Here is a 17,086-nt window from a genome sequence, read left to right on the forward strand (position 1 = left end):
ACAGAAGTCACATGGAATGCTTGCCTAGCATGTGTGAGGCAGGGCAATGGAAAGTTCATGACCATCCTAAAGACGTATTCAAGGTCAGCCTGTGTTCACAGGACTGTCTCAGAAATAAAACAACCAACCAAACGCGTGGCTGATGAGGTCATACAAAACTCCCAGAATTTAGGAGGTGGAAGCAGGGAGAGCAGAAGTGCAAGGCTAGCCTGGGCTACATGAAACACTGTCTCAAAAACATAAAACGAAAATGAGGGCGGACAGGGTGGTGCATGCCTGTGATTCTGACATCTGGGAAGCTGAGGTGGGAGGATTCCAGGCCAGTCCTGGTTGCATAGTGGGTTCTAGGTTAGCCTGGTCTTTGCAGTTAGATTCTATCTCTAAACTGAAAGAAAAACACACAAAAATGAACAACCCCTTCTCAAGCCCACAATGTGAATGAAAGGCTTTACTGTGCAAGACAAGCTAGCAGAGTGTTGCCGGGAGGTCTGTAGAAAGACACTGACAGGATGTGGAACAAGCACTACCCCTCCCCCTTCCCTGCTGCCCTCTTGTGGTTTCAGCTGAGGTCAGCACGGTGCTCAAGCTGGACAATGCAGTGGTGGGACAGACAGCCTGGAAGCCATGCGGCCCCAATGCTTGGGATCAGAGCTTTACCCTGGAGCTGGAGAGGGTGAGCTAAGCTGGGGACAATGGGATTAGAGGAGGAGGAGCTTGGACGTCAGACACCTGAGATAATGGCCCCATTTGTCTCCCTTGAGGCTCGAGAGCTAGAGTTGGCTGTATTCTGGCGGGACCAGAGGGGCCTGTGTGCGCTCAAGTTTCTGAAGTTGGAGGACTTCTTGGACAACGAGAGGCATGAGGTGCAGCTGGACATGGAACCCCAGGGCTGCCTGGTGGCTGAGGTACAGCCTGGTCCCTGACTTCTGACCCTAATGTTTCTTGCTCCTTGCCCCTGATTGTCTAGCATGGGGAGATTAATTTCAGATGGTTCTGAGTCTTCATGGGAAGTAAGGTTCCTGAGAGCTGGGACCGATGCCAGAAGCAGCACATATCACATAAGAAAGGCTCAGCAGGAATGGACCACGTGTGTGATGGGTTCCCAGAAGATTGTGCCTCAGCAGATTACATGGTGATCTGGTGATGAGGACGATAGGTGGAATGCTTACCTAGCAATCACAAAACCCTGGACCCCATTTCTAGTTCCAGATAAAATTAGATGTGGGCACTGGAGAGATGGCTCGGCAGTTAAGAACACTGGCTGCTCTTCCAGAAGACCCAGGTTTGATTACTAGCACCTACATGGTCACTCACAGCTGTCTGTAACTCTAGTTCCAGGGTTTCTGACACTCTCTTCTGGCCTCCTTGGTCACTAGGTACACGTGTATTACACAAACATACATGCAGGCAAAACAACCATACAAAAAATAAACAATAAAACAAGGTGTCATATGACCTCAAAGCCAGGTGATGCTGTATGCTTTTAAACCCAGCAGTCCGGAAGCAGAGACAAGAGAATCTCTGAGTTTGAGACCAGACTGGTTTACTGAACAAGTTTCAGAACAGCTAGGACTACACAGAGAAATCCTGTCTTGAAAAACCAAGGAGAAAAAGAGAAAGAGACCCTAACTTAAAAACAACACAGCTGGGCCCGTAGTTGGTGGCTGAGGCAGAGGCAGGTGAATCTGAGTTTGAGACCAGCTTGATCTGTATAGTTTGTCCTAGGCTAGCCAGGCCTACACAGAGAGACCCTGTCTGAAAAACAGAAAAACAAGCCCCAAACCCCGATTTTCTGCCACTCCAGCTTGGGCTGTATCGTGATGTCTGTCTCAAAAGAACCAAACTCTGTGGTGAGCCTAGCATGCAGCATGAGGCTAGCATGCTCAGAGCTCTGGCTTTCACCCCCAGCACTACACAGCAGCAGCAACAGCAAACTGAAGTCAAGGCCAGATGCTGCTGGTGGCCTAAGAACCAGTGAAGGCTGCACTTGACAGAACTTTCTGGAGCTCCCTTTTCACTGAGCCCACCATGTTAAGTTCCATTGAGGATAGGATGTTCTGTCTGAAATGTGGCTAGTGTAACTGGAAACCAAAGTTTTTAAAATTTGATATCTGCACGCGGCAGCTGTACAGGAGCACTCTGAGTCTAGAATTGAATACCTATTACGTGTTGGAGTTGGGAATACTAAACAATCATGGTTTCCCCTCACGGGTGACCCCATCCTCTAAAGGTCACACCACCTCCCAAATAGAGCCATAGACTTGTGACCAAATCTTCAGCACACAGGGCCATTTGGGGACATAGTTTGCTTGATAACAGATGATGCCAGTGTAGCCAGCCTGGGACCACACTTGGGAGTCAAGTCAGCAGGTAATATGACACTGGCTTCTGGACTTAACACATCAGTCTCCTTGGTCCAGACCCCTTCTTTCTCTCTAGAGGAGGGTCTAATTGCCTACTTCCTCCATTTCCAAGATGGAAGCCTGTTGTGGTTTGACTATGAATGTTTCCCGTCTTAAGTACTTTTCCTGTGGCTGTGGTAAAATACCCTAAGAAGCAATTTAAGGAAGAAAGGATTTCTTTTAGCTCAGAGTCATCATGGCGGGGAAGTCAACACAGCAGGAGCTGAGGTGGCTGGTCACATTGCATAGGAAGGTGAAGTCTGGAGCAGAGAGGTGACTGCTGGTGCTCAGCTGCTTTCTCCTTTTCATGCTATCCAGGGTCCCCACCTAGGGAAGGTGCCTCTAACATTGGGTGGGTCTTCCTTGCCAGGCATAACTACCTTGGTAATCCCTCACAGGGTGTCTAGAGACTGGCCTCCCTCACAGGGTGTCTAGAGACTGGCCTCCCTCACAGGGTGTCTAGAGACTGGCCTCCCTCACAGGGGTGTCTAGAGACTGGCCTCCCTCACAGGGTGTCTAGAGACTGGCCTCCCTCACAGGGTGTCTAGAGACTGGCCTCCCTCACAGGGTGTCTAGAGACTGGCCTCCCTCACAGGGTGTCTAGAGACTGGCCTCCCTCACAGGGTGTCTAGAGACTGGCCTCCCTCACAGGGTGTCTAGAGACTGGCCTCCCTCACAGGGTGTCTAGAGACTGGCCTCCCTCACAGGGTGTCTAGAGGCTGGCCTCCCTCACAGGGTGTCTAGAGACTGGCCTCCCTCACAGGGGTGTCTAGAGACTGGCCTCCCTCACAGGGGTGTCTAGAGGCTGGCCTCCTTCACAAGGGAGATCTGGTAGTGATGACTGCCTCCCTCTTCCATCAAGCTCTAAACCCATGAATAACAAATCCACGAGGGAGGCCATTGCCCTGTGCATAGTCACTGCCAAAGGCTCACCTTTACACGTGGCCGCCATTGTCAAGCCACGTGCCCTCAGAGAGGCCTAGTGCTGCGTACTTCAGGGTGTGAATGCCTCTGTCCTTGAGATCACTGCAGCTGAGCATGTCCCCATAGGTCACCTTTCGAAATCCCATCATTGAGCGGATCCCTAGGCTCCAAAGACAGAAAAAAATCTTCTCCAAGCAGCAAGGTATGGAGTGGCCTGAGAGAGCTGGGTGGGACATCCAGGGAGCCTCAGGATGTCATGGGTGGTGATCCTAGCCTTGCTACCCCAGGGAAGGCATTTCAGCGTGCCAGACAGATGAACATTGATGTGGCAACATGGGTGCGACTGCTCCGGAGACTCATCCCTAATTCTGTTACCATGGGCACCTTCAGTCCTAGTGCATCTCCAGGCTCTGAGGTCCGGCACACTGGGTAAGGAAGGAGGATGGCCCTAGTCTCACCTGTCCCTCCTGTTTCCGGGGTGCTTGGCCCCCCACTCATCCTCCGCCCTCTCCTGCAGAGACATATCCATGGAGAAGCTGAACCTTGGCACTGACTCCGACAGCTCGTCCCAGAAGAGCCCACCAGGGCCGCCCTCCACTTTATGTAGCCTGGTGAGTGTTCACCTCCTCCAGGCAGGGCAGCCTGGGGAATTTGCTGCTTTTTCAGAAACCTTCAGGAACTAACCAAGGATCACACAGAAGAAACAGGCTTTTTATTTGTTAGTTTCAGGCTTTGAACTCTTGAACAGATCCTCCTGCCTCTGTCCCTGGAGTGCTGGGATTACCATGCCTGGTTTATAGGGTACCAATGATGAAATCCAGGACTTTCTGCATGCTAGGCAAATACTCTGCCAATTGTACATCCCAGTACCCTGGCTGTTTTCTATCCTAGCTTACAGATGTCAGCTGGGAAGCTGGCAAAGTGATGTGGTCACACCGTCCCAGCAAGGGGGGGTGAGGCAAGGTGACCCCCACAAGTTTGAGTCCAGCCTAGACTACCTAGTAAATTCTTGGCCAGCTTGGGCCACACATCCAGACTCTGTCTCAGAAACCAAAGGCACTGGGGATGTGGGCTTAGGGGCTAGAGATTTTCTCTCTAGCAGAGTTCTTGAGTAGTGTGCTTGCAGCTCTGGGTTCTGTTCCCAGACTGAAGAAAAAAGAAAAGAAAAAGAAACAAGCCATGAGCTGGTGAGAAGAGAGCAGAAAGGTACTGGTGTGTGATCCCTGCTCTGGGAAGCAGAAGTGGGGAGGTCGGGAATGCAGGTCATCCTCAGATACGTAGCAGGTGGGGGGCAGTTTTCTTTACTTTTTGAGATTATAATAAAATTATACCAGTTCCCTCTTCCCTTTTATCCCTCTAAATCCTCCTGTAGACCCCTTCTTGCTCTCTTTTAAACTCATGAGCTCCGTTTTTATTAATCACTGTTGTATGCATATATGTATTGCAAACATTTATATATTCCTAAATACAACCTGCTCAACCTGTGTAATGTCACAGATGGTATGTTTTCAAGGATGACCATTTAATACTGAATGACCAGTTAGTGTGATTTTCCCTGGGCAGGACCGTCTCTTACTCCAGTGAGCACGTCTTAGTTGCCTGTAGCTCTGTGAGCAGGCTGAGGCCTTGTGGGCTTTCCCATCCACTTTGGCGTGTCTGTGTTCCTGTGCTTCTTCAGCTCACACCTGGGCAGTCGTGCTGGCGAGGCAACACGTGTAGCCTCTGAGGCCTGTAGGAGACACTGCCCCACAGCAAACTCCAGGTCCTCTGGGCCTAACTGTTGTTCCACCCCCTTCCTCTTCCACAGAGGCCCTGAGCCTCAGGCTAGGGAGTGTTTCCTAGATGGATCTGGTGGGACTGAGCTCCACACCTCTGCGTTTTGGTTGATTGTGGTTTTTCTGTAGTGGTCTCCATCTGTAGCAAAGAGAAGTTTCATTAATGAGGGGTGAGGACCATACTTACCTGTGGGTGTAAGGACAAACATTTAGAGTGCAGTTAAGGATTACGCTGGTCTAGTGGTGGCTATAGGTTCTCCTCCAAGATCCATGATGTCATGAGCCTGTTGTGTGATGTTTCACTCTTTTGGCTTTTTGAGGGACCCATCACCCAGCTCCCAAATATATCACACACGGAGACTCATTCTTAGTTATGTATGCCAGCATTATCTTGGCTTGTTTCTTGCCGCCAGCTTTTCCTAAATTATCCCAGCTATCTTTGGCCTTGGGGCTGTCTTTCTCTGTTTCTATATACATTTTCTTTCCTTCTTCCTGTGTCTGGCTGCGTAGCTGGGTGTCTGGCCTCTGAAGTCCTCCCCCTTCCTTTCTTAACCCCAGATCCTTCTTTCTCCCAATTTTCTCCTCCTATTTATTCTCTCTGTCTGCCAGCCCTGCCTATCCTTGCTCCTGCCTCACTATTGGCCATTCAGCTCTTTATTAGACCCTCAGGTGGTTTAGACAGGCAAAGAATCACAGCTTCACAGAGTTAAACAATGCAACATAAACAAAAGTAACACACCTTAAAATAATATTCCCCAACACTAGCCCTGGGTGGTTTGTTGGATTTCCAGTACCAGGCATGTTTTCACTCTTGCTAGAGAGCTGTTGGTCCAAAACACAAAGAAAGGAATTATTTCAAAGACAAATTGTGTTGCTTTCTTGATGGGGGTTTCCAAAAGAAATGGGGGTGCAGCTGTCATGAACTTCTTCTAGTTCTGTGGTCATGGGTGTATTTTATAAAGAATCAAGGCATTGACTCAGCTCTGTGAGCTGAGGTGGGTAATTACGACCAGACTCCAGGACTTTCCTGTTGATCACTATAGTGGGGATGCCATAGATAGAACTTGTGTGGGTTACCAAATACTCGTTTTCTTTTTACCCCTTGTCTTAGTGTTCTATTGCTGCACAGAGACACCATGACCACAGTAACTCTTATAAAGGAAAACATTTAATTGGGGTGACTTGCTTATAGTCAAGGTTCATTATGATCATGGTGGGACATGGTGGCATGCAGGCAGACATGGCACTGGAAAAGTAGCAGAGAGTCCTACATCTGGCAGGCAACAGTGGTCTGAGTGTCACACTGAGTAAGGCTTAAGCAAAGCCTGTCCCCACAGTGACAAACTTCCTCCAACAAGGCCACACATACTTCGACAAGGTCACACCTCCTAATACTGCCAGCCTCTTTGGGGGCCATTTTCTTTCAAATCCCCACTCTCCTTTCACCCGTTTCTAGCTCTGGTAGGCTATGTATGCATAGGCTGGCCCGTTGGTATTCACCATTTATCTATTTTCCTCATTTATTTTGGATTTTTCAAGACAGGGTTTCTCTGTGTAGCCCTGGCTGTCTTGGAACTCACTATGTAGATCAGACTGGTCTTAAACTCACAGAGATTGCCTTCTCTCTCCTGAGTGCTGGGATTAAAGGTCTGTGCTACCAAACCTGGCTTCTTTTAAAAACTTTATCCTTTTGTTTATTTTGTATGAGCATGCGGGCATTCATGTGGAGGTCAGAGGACCTTGCAGGGCTCAGTCAGTTCTCTCCTTCTACCAGGTCTTCAGGGCTCAAACTTAGGTTTTCAGGCATGGCAACAGGTGCCTTCCCTACCAAGCCGTGTTGCTGGCCCAGTGTTCTTTTCTTTTTGTATAATGCTGCTTCAGTCTCTTTGAGTGCTGAGATTGCGAACCAGCAGACCTGGCTGTCATTTCTACTTGCCATCTTTTCCATTTGGAAAGGGGATAGAAGATAGAACCTTGGGGTTTCACATGGCTAGGCCAGCATTGTGCCTAAGCCACATCCTTGGGTCCTGATTGTCTGTTTGACTCTGTCTTCCAATGTATGTGTTTGTATGTTATTGTCTTTGGGAGGGTGCTGCACATGGGTTACACCTCACAAGGGTTGATGTCAGAGGATAACTTGCAGGAGGAGTTGATTCTGTCCTTCCCCCACGTGGGTCCTGGGATCTACCTCAGGCTTGGTATAATAAGCAACTTTCCTCATCTGGGCCATCTTGAAGACTGTCCCAGGCCTGAGTCTTTTCAGTCATGTGCTCATGCGGCATGGCTAGGCTGGGACGAACTCTGTAGTAGAGCATCCATATAACAGGTGTGAGGTCCTGCCTGCCATGCCCAGCAGTATAAATCAGTTAATCCATCAGTCTGTCCAGGCGGAAACCAGTAAATAAAACAAGCAGATAAAAGACATTTGAGTATGAAATATGCTGGGAGAAAAATGGAGCAGAGACGGACAGGGCTCTGAAGGGCTCCATTCTTCAATAAGGAGTCAGCCACTACCTGCACGGGGAGTCTAAGCAAAGGGTTGCAGAAGGAGGGAGGCCTGGGCCTGGTGATACAAGCCTGGGCTTCAAATTACCTAGCAGGCTGAGGCAGAAGGATCACAAGTCCAAGGATAGCTTGGGCAATTTGGTGAGAGCCTACTCAAATAAAAGTGTTGGAGGTAGCATGTATAATGACCCAGGTTCATGCCTAGTCCTACAAAAAAACAAACAAAAATGTATAAATGTGAAGGCAAGCCAGGCGGTGGTGGCGCACGCCTTTAATCCCAGCACTCGGGAGGCAGAGACAGGCGGATCTCTGTGAGTTCGAGGCCAGGAGGGACCGATAGCCTCCAAAACAATACAGAGAAACCCTGTCTCGTAAAAACCAAAAAAAAAAAAAAAAAAAAAAAAACAATAAATGTGAAGGCAAAGTAATCTAAGAAGGAAAAGGTCCTGGGGAGGTGGGTGTGGACCAGGCACAGGGAGGGGAGGGAGTAGCTCAGGACCCTGTTGGCTCTTGGGGATAGCTCTGACTTGTGGCTTCTGTGATTTCTGCATCACAGAGTTCTCCAACCCATGAATCCACCACCTCTCCAGAGCTGCCTTCAGAGACCCAGGAGACTCCAGGCCCTGGCCTGTGCAGGTGACACCCCTCCCTAGTCTGCCCCCTACTCTTGCCTGACCTCTGAGTTCATCAGCTCCCTTTCTCCACAGCCCCCTGAGGAAGTCGTCCCTGAGTCTTGAAGACTTCAAATTCCTGGCAGTGCTGGGCCGTGGTCATTTTGGGAAGGTGAGGCAGGGGAAAGACTTAGGGGCTTGGAGTTCTTCCTTCAAGAGCCCAGGCTGTCCAGTAAGGCCCCTGTGTCCACCTTGTGCCAGGTGCTGCTGTCTGAATTCCGCTCCAGTGGGGAGCTCTTTGCCATCAAAGCCTTGAAGAAAGGTGACATTGTAGCCCGAGACGAGGTGGAGAGGTGGGTGAGGCCCTGCCCTGGCTCTTGAGGGTTTTGGGAAACAGTCGAGAGGAGGGCGCTTCTGAGCATTTCAGTAAGAGTCACATTACCAGAACTTAGCACCCTCCTGCCTAAGAGGAGCGTCTTAGGAAGTAGTTACTATGACTCATTGGTGGCCCGTGTCCCCTTGCAGAGTGAATAATGTTATTGCTCCCTTTGTACTCAGGGTGTCACACAGTAGGCAGGAGGTTCAGACTCAATGCAGGGACATGGGACTGCCTTGTTTTGGGGTCAGGCTCCCAGGTTAAAATCGTGCCTCTGTCAGCTGTGCTTTGGGTGCTGGGAAAAGCGGCTTTCCTTCAGAATAAGTCTCCTGATCTGTCCATAAATGCCCATGGAAGTGCCCTGCTCATGACTGACTGCGGGATCAAGGAGAAGGTCTATTTGAAGTGTTCTTCATGGTTCTTGATCCCTTAGAGTCATCAGGCTGTCCTAGACCCCCCCACCTTTGTGAAAACAGGAGTCTGATTCAGAGTTTAAATGAGCAAGAGGGATTTATTTACTCATCTGGAGAGAAGCCCATTCATGTTCACCTTAAGGCACTGCTGTGCCCAGGGCTTCGTGATGTTTCTGGTTGTGTGCTCCTTTGCGGGCTGTGCTTGCAGTCTCCTCTTGGAGACAGAAAAGCCTTTCCACACCAAAGATCAGATCGGGTTCCTCATGCTGGGTGCTGGTCCCTGACCCAGTCCCCAGCATGGACTGGGACTGCTCTGATCAGCCTGAGCCTGTGTCCTCACCTGCTTCCCAAGACAATGCATAGATTCTGGGAGTGCAGAAGCCAAGGCCACCCAAACAGAGAGAGCAATCCAGTTGCCCAAAGTCCCACAGCAGTGCAGGCCCAGCAGATATCTGTTGAGTGAGTCCTGCAAAGGTCAGGGAGCAGCTGGGCCTCTGACTTCTGCCTCCTGCCCAGCCTGATGTGTGAGAAGAGGATTTTGGCGGCCGTGACCAGGGCAGGACATCCCTTCCTGGTGAACCTTTTCGGCTGTTTCCAGACCCCAGAGCACGTGTGCTTTGTGATGGAGTACTCAGCGGGCGGAGACCTGATGCTGCACATCCACAGTGATGTGTTCTCAGAGCCTCGGGCTGTGTGAGTCCTCACTGCAGCACCATGCCTCTGTCCTGCCATGATCGGAGGCCCCGCCCTCCACCCACCCCGCCCTCCACCCACCCATCCTCCACCCCTCCACTCTATCCCCCACTCCCCCACCCTACACCTCAACCTTACCCCCATCCCTCCACCCTACCCCCGCCCCTCCACCCTGAGGCCTGACTCCAGCACAGCTTTGGGAGCCCAGGGGTTAGGGACTTGGCGCCTTGAAGCCAGGCTTGTGTGATCTTGTGCATCTCTGCAGCTTCTATTCGGCCTGTGTGGTGCTGGGGCTGCAGTTCCTCCATGAACACAAGATTGTCTACAGGTGTGTACTGAGAGCGCATCCCGTCCATAGACTGGACATGCTCAAGCTCTGTACAAAGCCCCAACCCCACTCCCAGTCATCCCTCTTTACATCCCCTGACACCCGTTCCCCAGGGACCTGAAGTTGGACAATTTGCTCCTGGATACTGAGGGCTACGTCAAGATCGCAGACTTTGGCCTCTGCAAGGAGGGTGAGGGGCTGCAATCCTGGGATGAGAGGAGTAGGGGGTGGGTACCTCTGATGAGGCTGTGTGTAGGTGGTCAGGTGACATTTTCTTCCCTGTGGGCTTCGCTTGCAGGCACCTGCCCACCTAACAGCTTCAGGGTAGCTCACAGCGTTAGCCCACTTCCCAGGGTCACCCCACACTGATTCGGGGTAGGGCTGGCTGTTTGGACTGTCTCATGCTCTGCTCCTTCTAGCCGCTAGTGGCTCACATGGCCATGCTCTCCACTGCACCCAGGGATGGGCTATGGAGACCGGACCAGCACATTCTGCGGGACCCCAGAGTTCCTGGCGCCGGAAGTGCTGACAGATACATCCTACACTCGAGCAGTGGACTGGTGGGGACTGGGCGTGCTGCTCTATGAGATGTTGGTTGGCGAGGTGAGACCTAGGCTGCCTTTTTCTTTTGTACAGAACCCGCATTGCCCCGGAATGGGATGGGAATCTGCCCTACTACATGCCAGCTTTGCCTCTCCGATCTGTTTCTGTAACTAAAATGGGGCTGCACTCTATAAGCCAGCTCTGGCCCTAACCCTAACCCTTTGGTAGTGGTGGGTATGCTGGATTGGTTAAAAGTAGGATCTTCCTCACCCTGGCTCTCTGGGTCCCCCCAACCCCAGTCTCCATTCCCTGGGGACGATGAGGAGGAGGTGTTTGACAGCATTGTCAACGATGAGGTTCGCTATCCCCGCTTCCTGTCAGCAGAGGCCATTGGCATCATGAGAAGGGTAAGCACACGCCCCACCACAAAGGAGGGCCAGGTGGGCAGGAAAGCTCCTGAGGGACCGAATCGAGTACACATTGTGTGTTGTCTTACAGCTGCTGCGGAGGAACCCCGAGCGGAGGTTGGGATCCACTGAACGAGACGCAGAAGATGTGAAAAAACAGCCTTTTTTTAGGGTAAGCAGACCCCCTCCCCACGCTGTCAGTCACCCCAAGGACCTGGGTGTTTCTCCCAGTTCATTCCCACCCCAAATCTAGTTGCTCTATCTCGATGTTTGCGCCCGTTCCCCCCCCCCCATGTTTCCTCTCAATGTTACCTCCTTTTGTCTGCTCCGTCATTACTCCCAATCCTCACTCTCCCTGCTTCTCCAGGCCCATGTCATTACAGGGCTGTCCTGAGCTACACCAGACTCCCTTGATTAATCTGAGGTCTAGCTCGTCTGCACGTGTCTACTTCCCGCCGTTCTCCAGACTTCCCCTCAGCCTCATGACTCTCTGTTCCCCTCTCCAGACGCTGGGCTGGGACGTCCTGCTGGCTCGTCGCCTGCCCCCACCCTTCGTGCCTACCCTTTCGGGGCGCACAGATGTCAGCAACTTCGATGAGGAGTTCACTGGGGAGTTGCCCACGCTGAGCCCACCCCGGGATGCGCGGCCCCTCACAGCTGCGGAGCAGGCGGCCTTCCGGGATTTCGACTTTGTGGCGGGAGGCTACTAGCCCCAAGCCCCTGTCTTGCCCAAGAGTTTTTGGTTTTTAAAAAGCCCTTTGGGGTTTACCCCATACATGCATTTTCAGCCTCCGTGTGCACTCTGGGGCGAGCGTCCTTGGAGCAGACCACAAGCAGGCAGACTCTGGGGGACAGGACTGTGATGGGGCTCATTTGAAAGGTCAAGCTGGGAACATGCATTAGTGAGGAGCCAGGACAGGACTCAGGGTTGTAGTGGGGTACAGGGTATATTGAGGCTGTATAGTTAGGGACCAAAGTGAGCAGAATGGTTGCAAGAGTCTGTTGTGGTGGCTCCATTTAAGGGGAGCTCCGGGACTCAGGGTTGTGAACATGCTCTTGGAGCTCCTGACCTGGGGAATCCCACCTCAGATATTTGGAACATCCCATGTGTCTGCGCCATCGTGTGGCCAACATTAGAATTGTACTCGTCGGGGTGGAGTCTCCTTCACCAATATACGGTCACAGTGTGTGCCGCCGCGCCACAGGACACATTGCCCATGGAATGCTGTTTGAGGTTTTCTACACCCTTGAGCCCTGCCCAGTGGTTTGGCTTAGCTTCTGGGCATGTTCAGAGGTGGCTAAAGCCACTGTGCCGGGAGCTACGCAGTGAACTGGCCTCCCAGGCACTCTTGGTTAGGTCCAGCTCTGTTGGACCACCTTTAGCACCGGCCCTCAGGGGCAGGAGGCGAAGCAGTTGGCGCAGCACGGCTTGGCGCAGCAGGATGTACACCCAGGGGTCCAGGATCTGGTTCCATGATGCGAGGCGCACAGCCAGAAAGAGCGGTCGCTGCAGGGAGCTAGAGTTCCAGCCCCCGACGGCCAACACCACCAACACCTGCGAGAAAAGCAGTGGGACGGGTGTGAGAGAAGGAGCGGGGTGGGAGATTAGGCTGGGGAGGGCTATGCAGGGCAAATACTGTGTGGGAAGGAGAGTGACTAAGCAAAGGTTGTCAGTGACTGCAGAGTCTGGCTGGAGAAGACCCATCATGCCAGCACACAGGACAGAAGAAAGGTCAAAAGGCTGGGGAGGAAGAAAGCTAGGAATGGATGGAGCGGAGGGACGAACAAGGCTTGAGTGGATGGGAGTAAGTTACAGAGATCCAAAGAGAACGAAGGTAGAGCCGGGGACAGCAGGCACGGTCTTTAGGGGGGCGGAGCCCAGGAGGGGGGGTAGGAAGGAGTGTGGGTTGAGGAGCGGTTGCGCCCCTCACCAGCAGAGGGCTCCAACAGATGCACGACACCACCATGATGCCCACGAGTTGGCCCACCATCTCCACGTCGTGCGCACGAACCCTGCGCGCCGAGCTGCCGCCCCGGGAGCTGCGGAGGGTGGCGGAGGCTGAAGCGATGGATGACGCAGACGAGGTGGAGGCCAAGCGGGGTCCACGGGATCCCCAGCGCCGGCGATCATCGGGACCTCTGGTCTCACGGAGACGTCGAGAGCGGCGACGCCTCCAGCGGGCTCGGAGGAGCGCTAAGCCGCTGAGTGTATTGCACACGAGTGCCGCAAGGAGCGCGGCCAGGCCAAGGCCAGCGAAAAGGCCGGCAAGCAATGCCTGGCGCCAACCTCCACGAGGCCCAAGGCTAATGAAACACCAGGTACCAGGGTACTGTAGCTCGTAGCGACCCACATGTGCTAGCGGCAGCAGCGCCACTGCCAAAGCCAGGGTGGCCAGTGCGGCTAGTGCCAGGCGTGCGTGGGCCACCGATACACGCGCTGCGTGGAGCAGCGGTTGCGTGACACCCACGCAGCGCTCCACGGCCATGCCGCAGCCAAGTAAAAGTGGGCACAGGCCGAAGAAAACCATGCAGCCGCCCAGGAAATGACACGCCCCACCAGCAGGCGAACGTCCTGCAGCATACAGGCGAAGCACCAGTGCGCCCGGGATCACATGGCCTGCCAGGTCGATGGCCAGCAGGCTGGCGACGAACAACAGAAAGGTGGCAGCTGAGCGGCGCCGACGCAGACGGCCTGCAGCTTGTGCCAGCAGCGCTAGCGCCAGCACGTTGGACACGGCACCCAGGGTCATGGAGAAGATAGGCAGCACTGGTGATGTGCCAGAATCGCCTGGTGGCAGCACCGCAGATGTGTTGGGGGCCCTGGGTGTTGCACACGTTGCCTCGTCCACTAGGCTCACGTTAAGCCCACAGGGGCTCATATCAGTGGCCAAGAGGGCTAGGTAGATAAGAGGAGGGCACAGTGAGGCTAGCGTCCCGCTGCCTGTCACCAGAATCCATGTATAGGCAATGTGGCCTCTCTGCCCAGGGCACCTCCACATGACCCTGGCTGCTCCATTTCAGATCCCACTGTACCCCCACTGCTCTATCCCTTGTGCCCCCACATCGTCTTCTCTGTCTACTGCTTTGGGGGACTTGACTGACATAGCAAAGGTCCTCAGTATCGGTCCTCATCTCCACCCACCACCTCCTAGCACATCAGGTTCCATCCCCCATGGAATAGACCCTTCACCACTTCTGATCCCAACTCCAACCTTCACCATATCTGCCCACCCCCCTCTCTTTTTTGTAAGTCTCTTTGGTTGGGTCTGGAACTGGCTGTGTAGACTAGGCTGGTCTTAAACTTAAATCCACCTGCCTATGCTTCCTGTGTCCTGAGATTGAAGGGTCACAGCACCAGGATCAATGGTTGGTCATCTTTTAATCCTGCCCTTGATGTCCATGTCCCAACATTTCCACTACTATATCCCGTCTCTTCCCATGGCCGTGCTCCTGCTTCCAGAGACCTACTCTTGATCTCCAGTTTCATCTCTCCCCAAACAAACCATCTCTATAAAGACTCATTGCTGTGCCCTGTAGCCCCATCTGTCTCCAGGGTCCTCTCTGTCCCCACTGACTCCTGCTTCCATGGACCCATTTCTGTTCTCTTCGGTGCTTTTAAGACTACTCTGGCCCGCCTCTTTACCTGGAATCCCATTCTGTTGTCAAGAGTCACACCTCTGTCTCCATGGCAATCCCTCACTAATCAGGCATTGTCTCATTTTCAGATGCCCACCCCATACTCGTGTTCTTCATTCTCTAATTAAGAGGGCTAAAGCATATGAACAGACAGCCCTGGGCTGAGAGCCACGAGCATAGTGAGACCAGGGTGGCCATAGCCCATCTTTCAATGCTCTCCTTTTCCCTGCTTGCCGACCCTCAAGTCCCAGCTTCTTACCCAGTGCTGCTCAGGATGCAGGGTCCCCATGGCCCGGAACTAGGCTCCTGTTGCCCGCGCCAGCTGCTCCCTGGCTCCCGGCAGGCCGCTCCCTCTTCCTGGGGCGGCTCCTCAGCTCTGTGCCGCCTCCACCCGCACCCCACTGGCCTCCAGGGGCTGCTCCACCCCAAGCATGTCTGCCTGCTGGAGCTGGGAGCCTTGAGTGGGCGAAACCTTTGCGGCTGGCAATGGTCAGGGCCACTTGGGCCCGGTTTCTCACGGCCAAGGACTGAAGTTCTCTGAATTGGTCTGTTCTGTGACCCCCTCCTCTCAGTGGAGCTGAAGCAACCCCCACACCCTCACCCGGGCCTCTTGCCTGCCTCATTAATAAAGTGGATAAAATCTAAACACTGGAAAATGTGAGCATCGCCTGGGGCAGGCTGGGAGGTCTACGCACTCCCATGGGGGTGGGGTGGGGTGCTGTCCCCATTGGGCTTAAGGGTTTGGGAGCTGGCTATGTGATGGCAGCCAGCAATGTTGCCTGTCCTTAAGCTTTTGTGGATGTCACAGTGGGGGTGGAGGTGAGCAGCAGCCCAGTCTAGGGCAACAGGGAGTCATCCTAGGAGAAGGGGAGGTGGCTGACCAGCTCAGGGGAGCCAGACTAGCATATGCACCCTGCCTTAAGGTGGGGTAAGCAATTCATAGGGCACCTGAGCAACATCCTGCAGCCACAGCCTCACTTTGTCTTGGGAAGGGGAACGTGCAGTCACTGTCAGATCAGTCATGACGGCAAGTAAGCACTGGATTGTTCCCACAATTGCTGACTTTCAACATCCACTCCCTTAATACCCACAAATACAGACCCCTTGAAATTGATGCTTGCCCACACCTTAGCACAGGGTGTGAATCAACTTGACACTGTAAGTCTATTACAGTCCCAGGGGTCATCTCCTAGAGATTCCCCCACAAACCGATGCCCATGGGCACCCAGACCTTGTCCTACCTGAGCCACTAATCACATCTCCAGACACTCTTAAAGCCTAAGTGTTTATTCTGACCCCCAAGCAAGGCTATATCTGAGACCCACACAACACTGGACACAGCTACAATAACACACTCAACACCCCACAACTCCCTGAAACCAGAGGACTGAATGCTTACCCACAATGGTAACAGCCCTGGTTCAACCATCCACTACTCAATTTCACTCAACAAAGCCATACATTCCCAGCTGCTCCCATCAAAGACATGCAAGACCCCAACATAGGACTTGAGGCATAGTTCAGTGCATCTCCAGCATGTGTGAAGCCCTGGGTTCCACCATACACACTGAAAAACAACCTTAGTGATTGGTGATAAGTCACCCTGACTGTGGCTGCCCATAGGGCTCTGTACATGTACATGTCTGGTGTCCAGAGTACTCATCTCCTGCCCGGAATCAGACTTCCTGCAGCATCTCCACTGGACTTACCCCCAAGCATTCCTCCTGGGCACTGGAGAGGGACCTCTGGCCTGACTTCCCTTGTTCTAATCGCCTCCCTTCTCTCCAGGTCTGGCCAGGGTCCCACCCCCACCCTTTCCTTGATCTCCCTAAATCCTAGGATGAAATGGACTGTCAAAACAAGCTTGGCAGGTTTATGTCCCTGTGAAGCACTGTGGCATGGATGCCTGTGCCCCAAGTGCCACCAGCCTCAGCCAGGGTGCTGTAACAGGTCAGCAGGGATGCCGCCTACACAGAGGTGTTAACTGCAGCCTCCTCACACAAGAGGGGCTTGGTGAGTGGGGAACCAGGTCTGAACCTCAAGTAAGCCAGAAACTCCACCATTGCCTGGAAGCTTGATGGCCTACAGCCAGGGGGAGGGGGCAGTGGGCCAGCCAACTCCTAATTCAATTTGGAATCCAGGAGATAGATTTCAGCTGCCGCATTCTTTCCCTAGCCACCCCTCCTACCCCAAAACCAAACAACTCCCAGAGAAGAGTCTCTACATCCAAGAGGGTCAGGGTACAGAAGCCCACTCACTGCCTTGCTCACTCCTCCCTCTTGCATTTCCTAAGGGAGATGATGAGGAACCAGGGTTCACAACAGTGTCCACTCAAATGGGAGGTAACAGAATCCAACTTAAGGGGGCTCCTTTCGGATGGGAGATGCACGAAGGGGACAGTATTATTGCCTTTACTGGGGGGGGTGTGCCCCCTTCCTGCATTTCTGGTGTCAAGAAAGTAGGGAGAGTCAGG

At 53.0% G+C, this 17,086-nt stretch overlaps 2 protein-coding genes across 4 annotated transcripts in view; one reads left to right on the plus strand and one right to left on the minus strand.

The window, feature by feature from the left end:
* Pkn1 (protein kinase N1) overlaps window positions 1-11,758 on the plus strand; it is a 30,341-nt gene extending 18,583 nt beyond the window's left edge. For both annotated transcript variants that reach the window (XM_005087555.3, XM_040736748.1), the window contains exons 8-22: window positions 564-673; window positions 762-905; window positions 3,453-3,528; window positions 3,614-3,755; window positions 3,844-3,937; window positions 8,163-8,242; window positions 8,314-8,389; window positions 8,479-8,570; window positions 9,523-9,699; window positions 9,965-10,027; window positions 10,141-10,217; window positions 10,488-10,630; window positions 10,870-10,977; window positions 11,069-11,149; window positions 11,484-11,758. In XM_005087555.3, the coding sequence (XP_005087612.1) occupies window positions 564-673; window positions 762-905; window positions 3,453-3,528; window positions 3,614-3,755; window positions 3,844-3,937; window positions 8,163-8,242; window positions 8,314-8,389; window positions 8,479-8,570; window positions 9,523-9,699; window positions 9,965-10,027; window positions 10,141-10,217; window positions 10,488-10,630; window positions 10,870-10,977; window positions 11,069-11,149; window positions 11,484-11,687 (1,667 nt within the window). In that variant the 3' untranslated portion in view covers window positions 11,688-11,758. The remainder of the gene's footprint in view (window positions 1-563; window positions 674-761; window positions 906-3,452; window positions 3,529-3,613; window positions 3,756-3,843; window positions 3,938-8,162; window positions 8,243-8,313; window positions 8,390-8,478; window positions 8,571-9,522; window positions 9,700-9,964; window positions 10,028-10,140; window positions 10,218-10,487; window positions 10,631-10,869; window positions 10,978-11,068; window positions 11,150-11,483) is intronic.
* A 147-nt stretch (window positions 11,759-11,905) lies between these two features.
* Ptger1 (prostaglandin E receptor 1) lies at window positions 11,906-15,758 on the minus strand. Of its 2 annotated transcripts, XM_040736749.1 has the most exons (3): window positions 14,873-15,758; window positions 12,909-13,873; window positions 11,906-12,532 (listed from the first exon to the last, which is right to left on the minus strand). In XM_040736749.1, exons 2-3 carry the CDS (start codon window positions 13,854-13,856, stop codon window positions 12,266-12,268), a joined length of 1,215 nt encoding a protein of 404 aa, XP_040592683.1. In that variant the 5' UTR covers window positions 13,857-13,873; window positions 14,873-15,758; the 3' UTR covers window positions 11,906-12,265. The 2 variants fall into 2 exon arrangements, with proteins under 2 accessions (XP_040592683.1, XP_012981770.1); XM_013126316.3 differs by having other exon boundaries at window positions 12,909-15,758.
* Between the last annotated feature and the right edge of the window lie 1,328 nt (window positions 15,759-17,086).

This window comes from Mesocricetus auratus, unplaced genomic scaffold (genome assembly GCF_017639785.1).
Source record: "Mesocricetus auratus isolate SY011 unplaced genomic scaffold, BCM_Maur_2.0 Super-Scaffold_100081, whole genome shotgun sequence".
Taxonomy (NCBI): domain Eukaryota; kingdom Metazoa; phylum Chordata; class Mammalia; order Rodentia; family Cricetidae; genus Mesocricetus; species Mesocricetus auratus.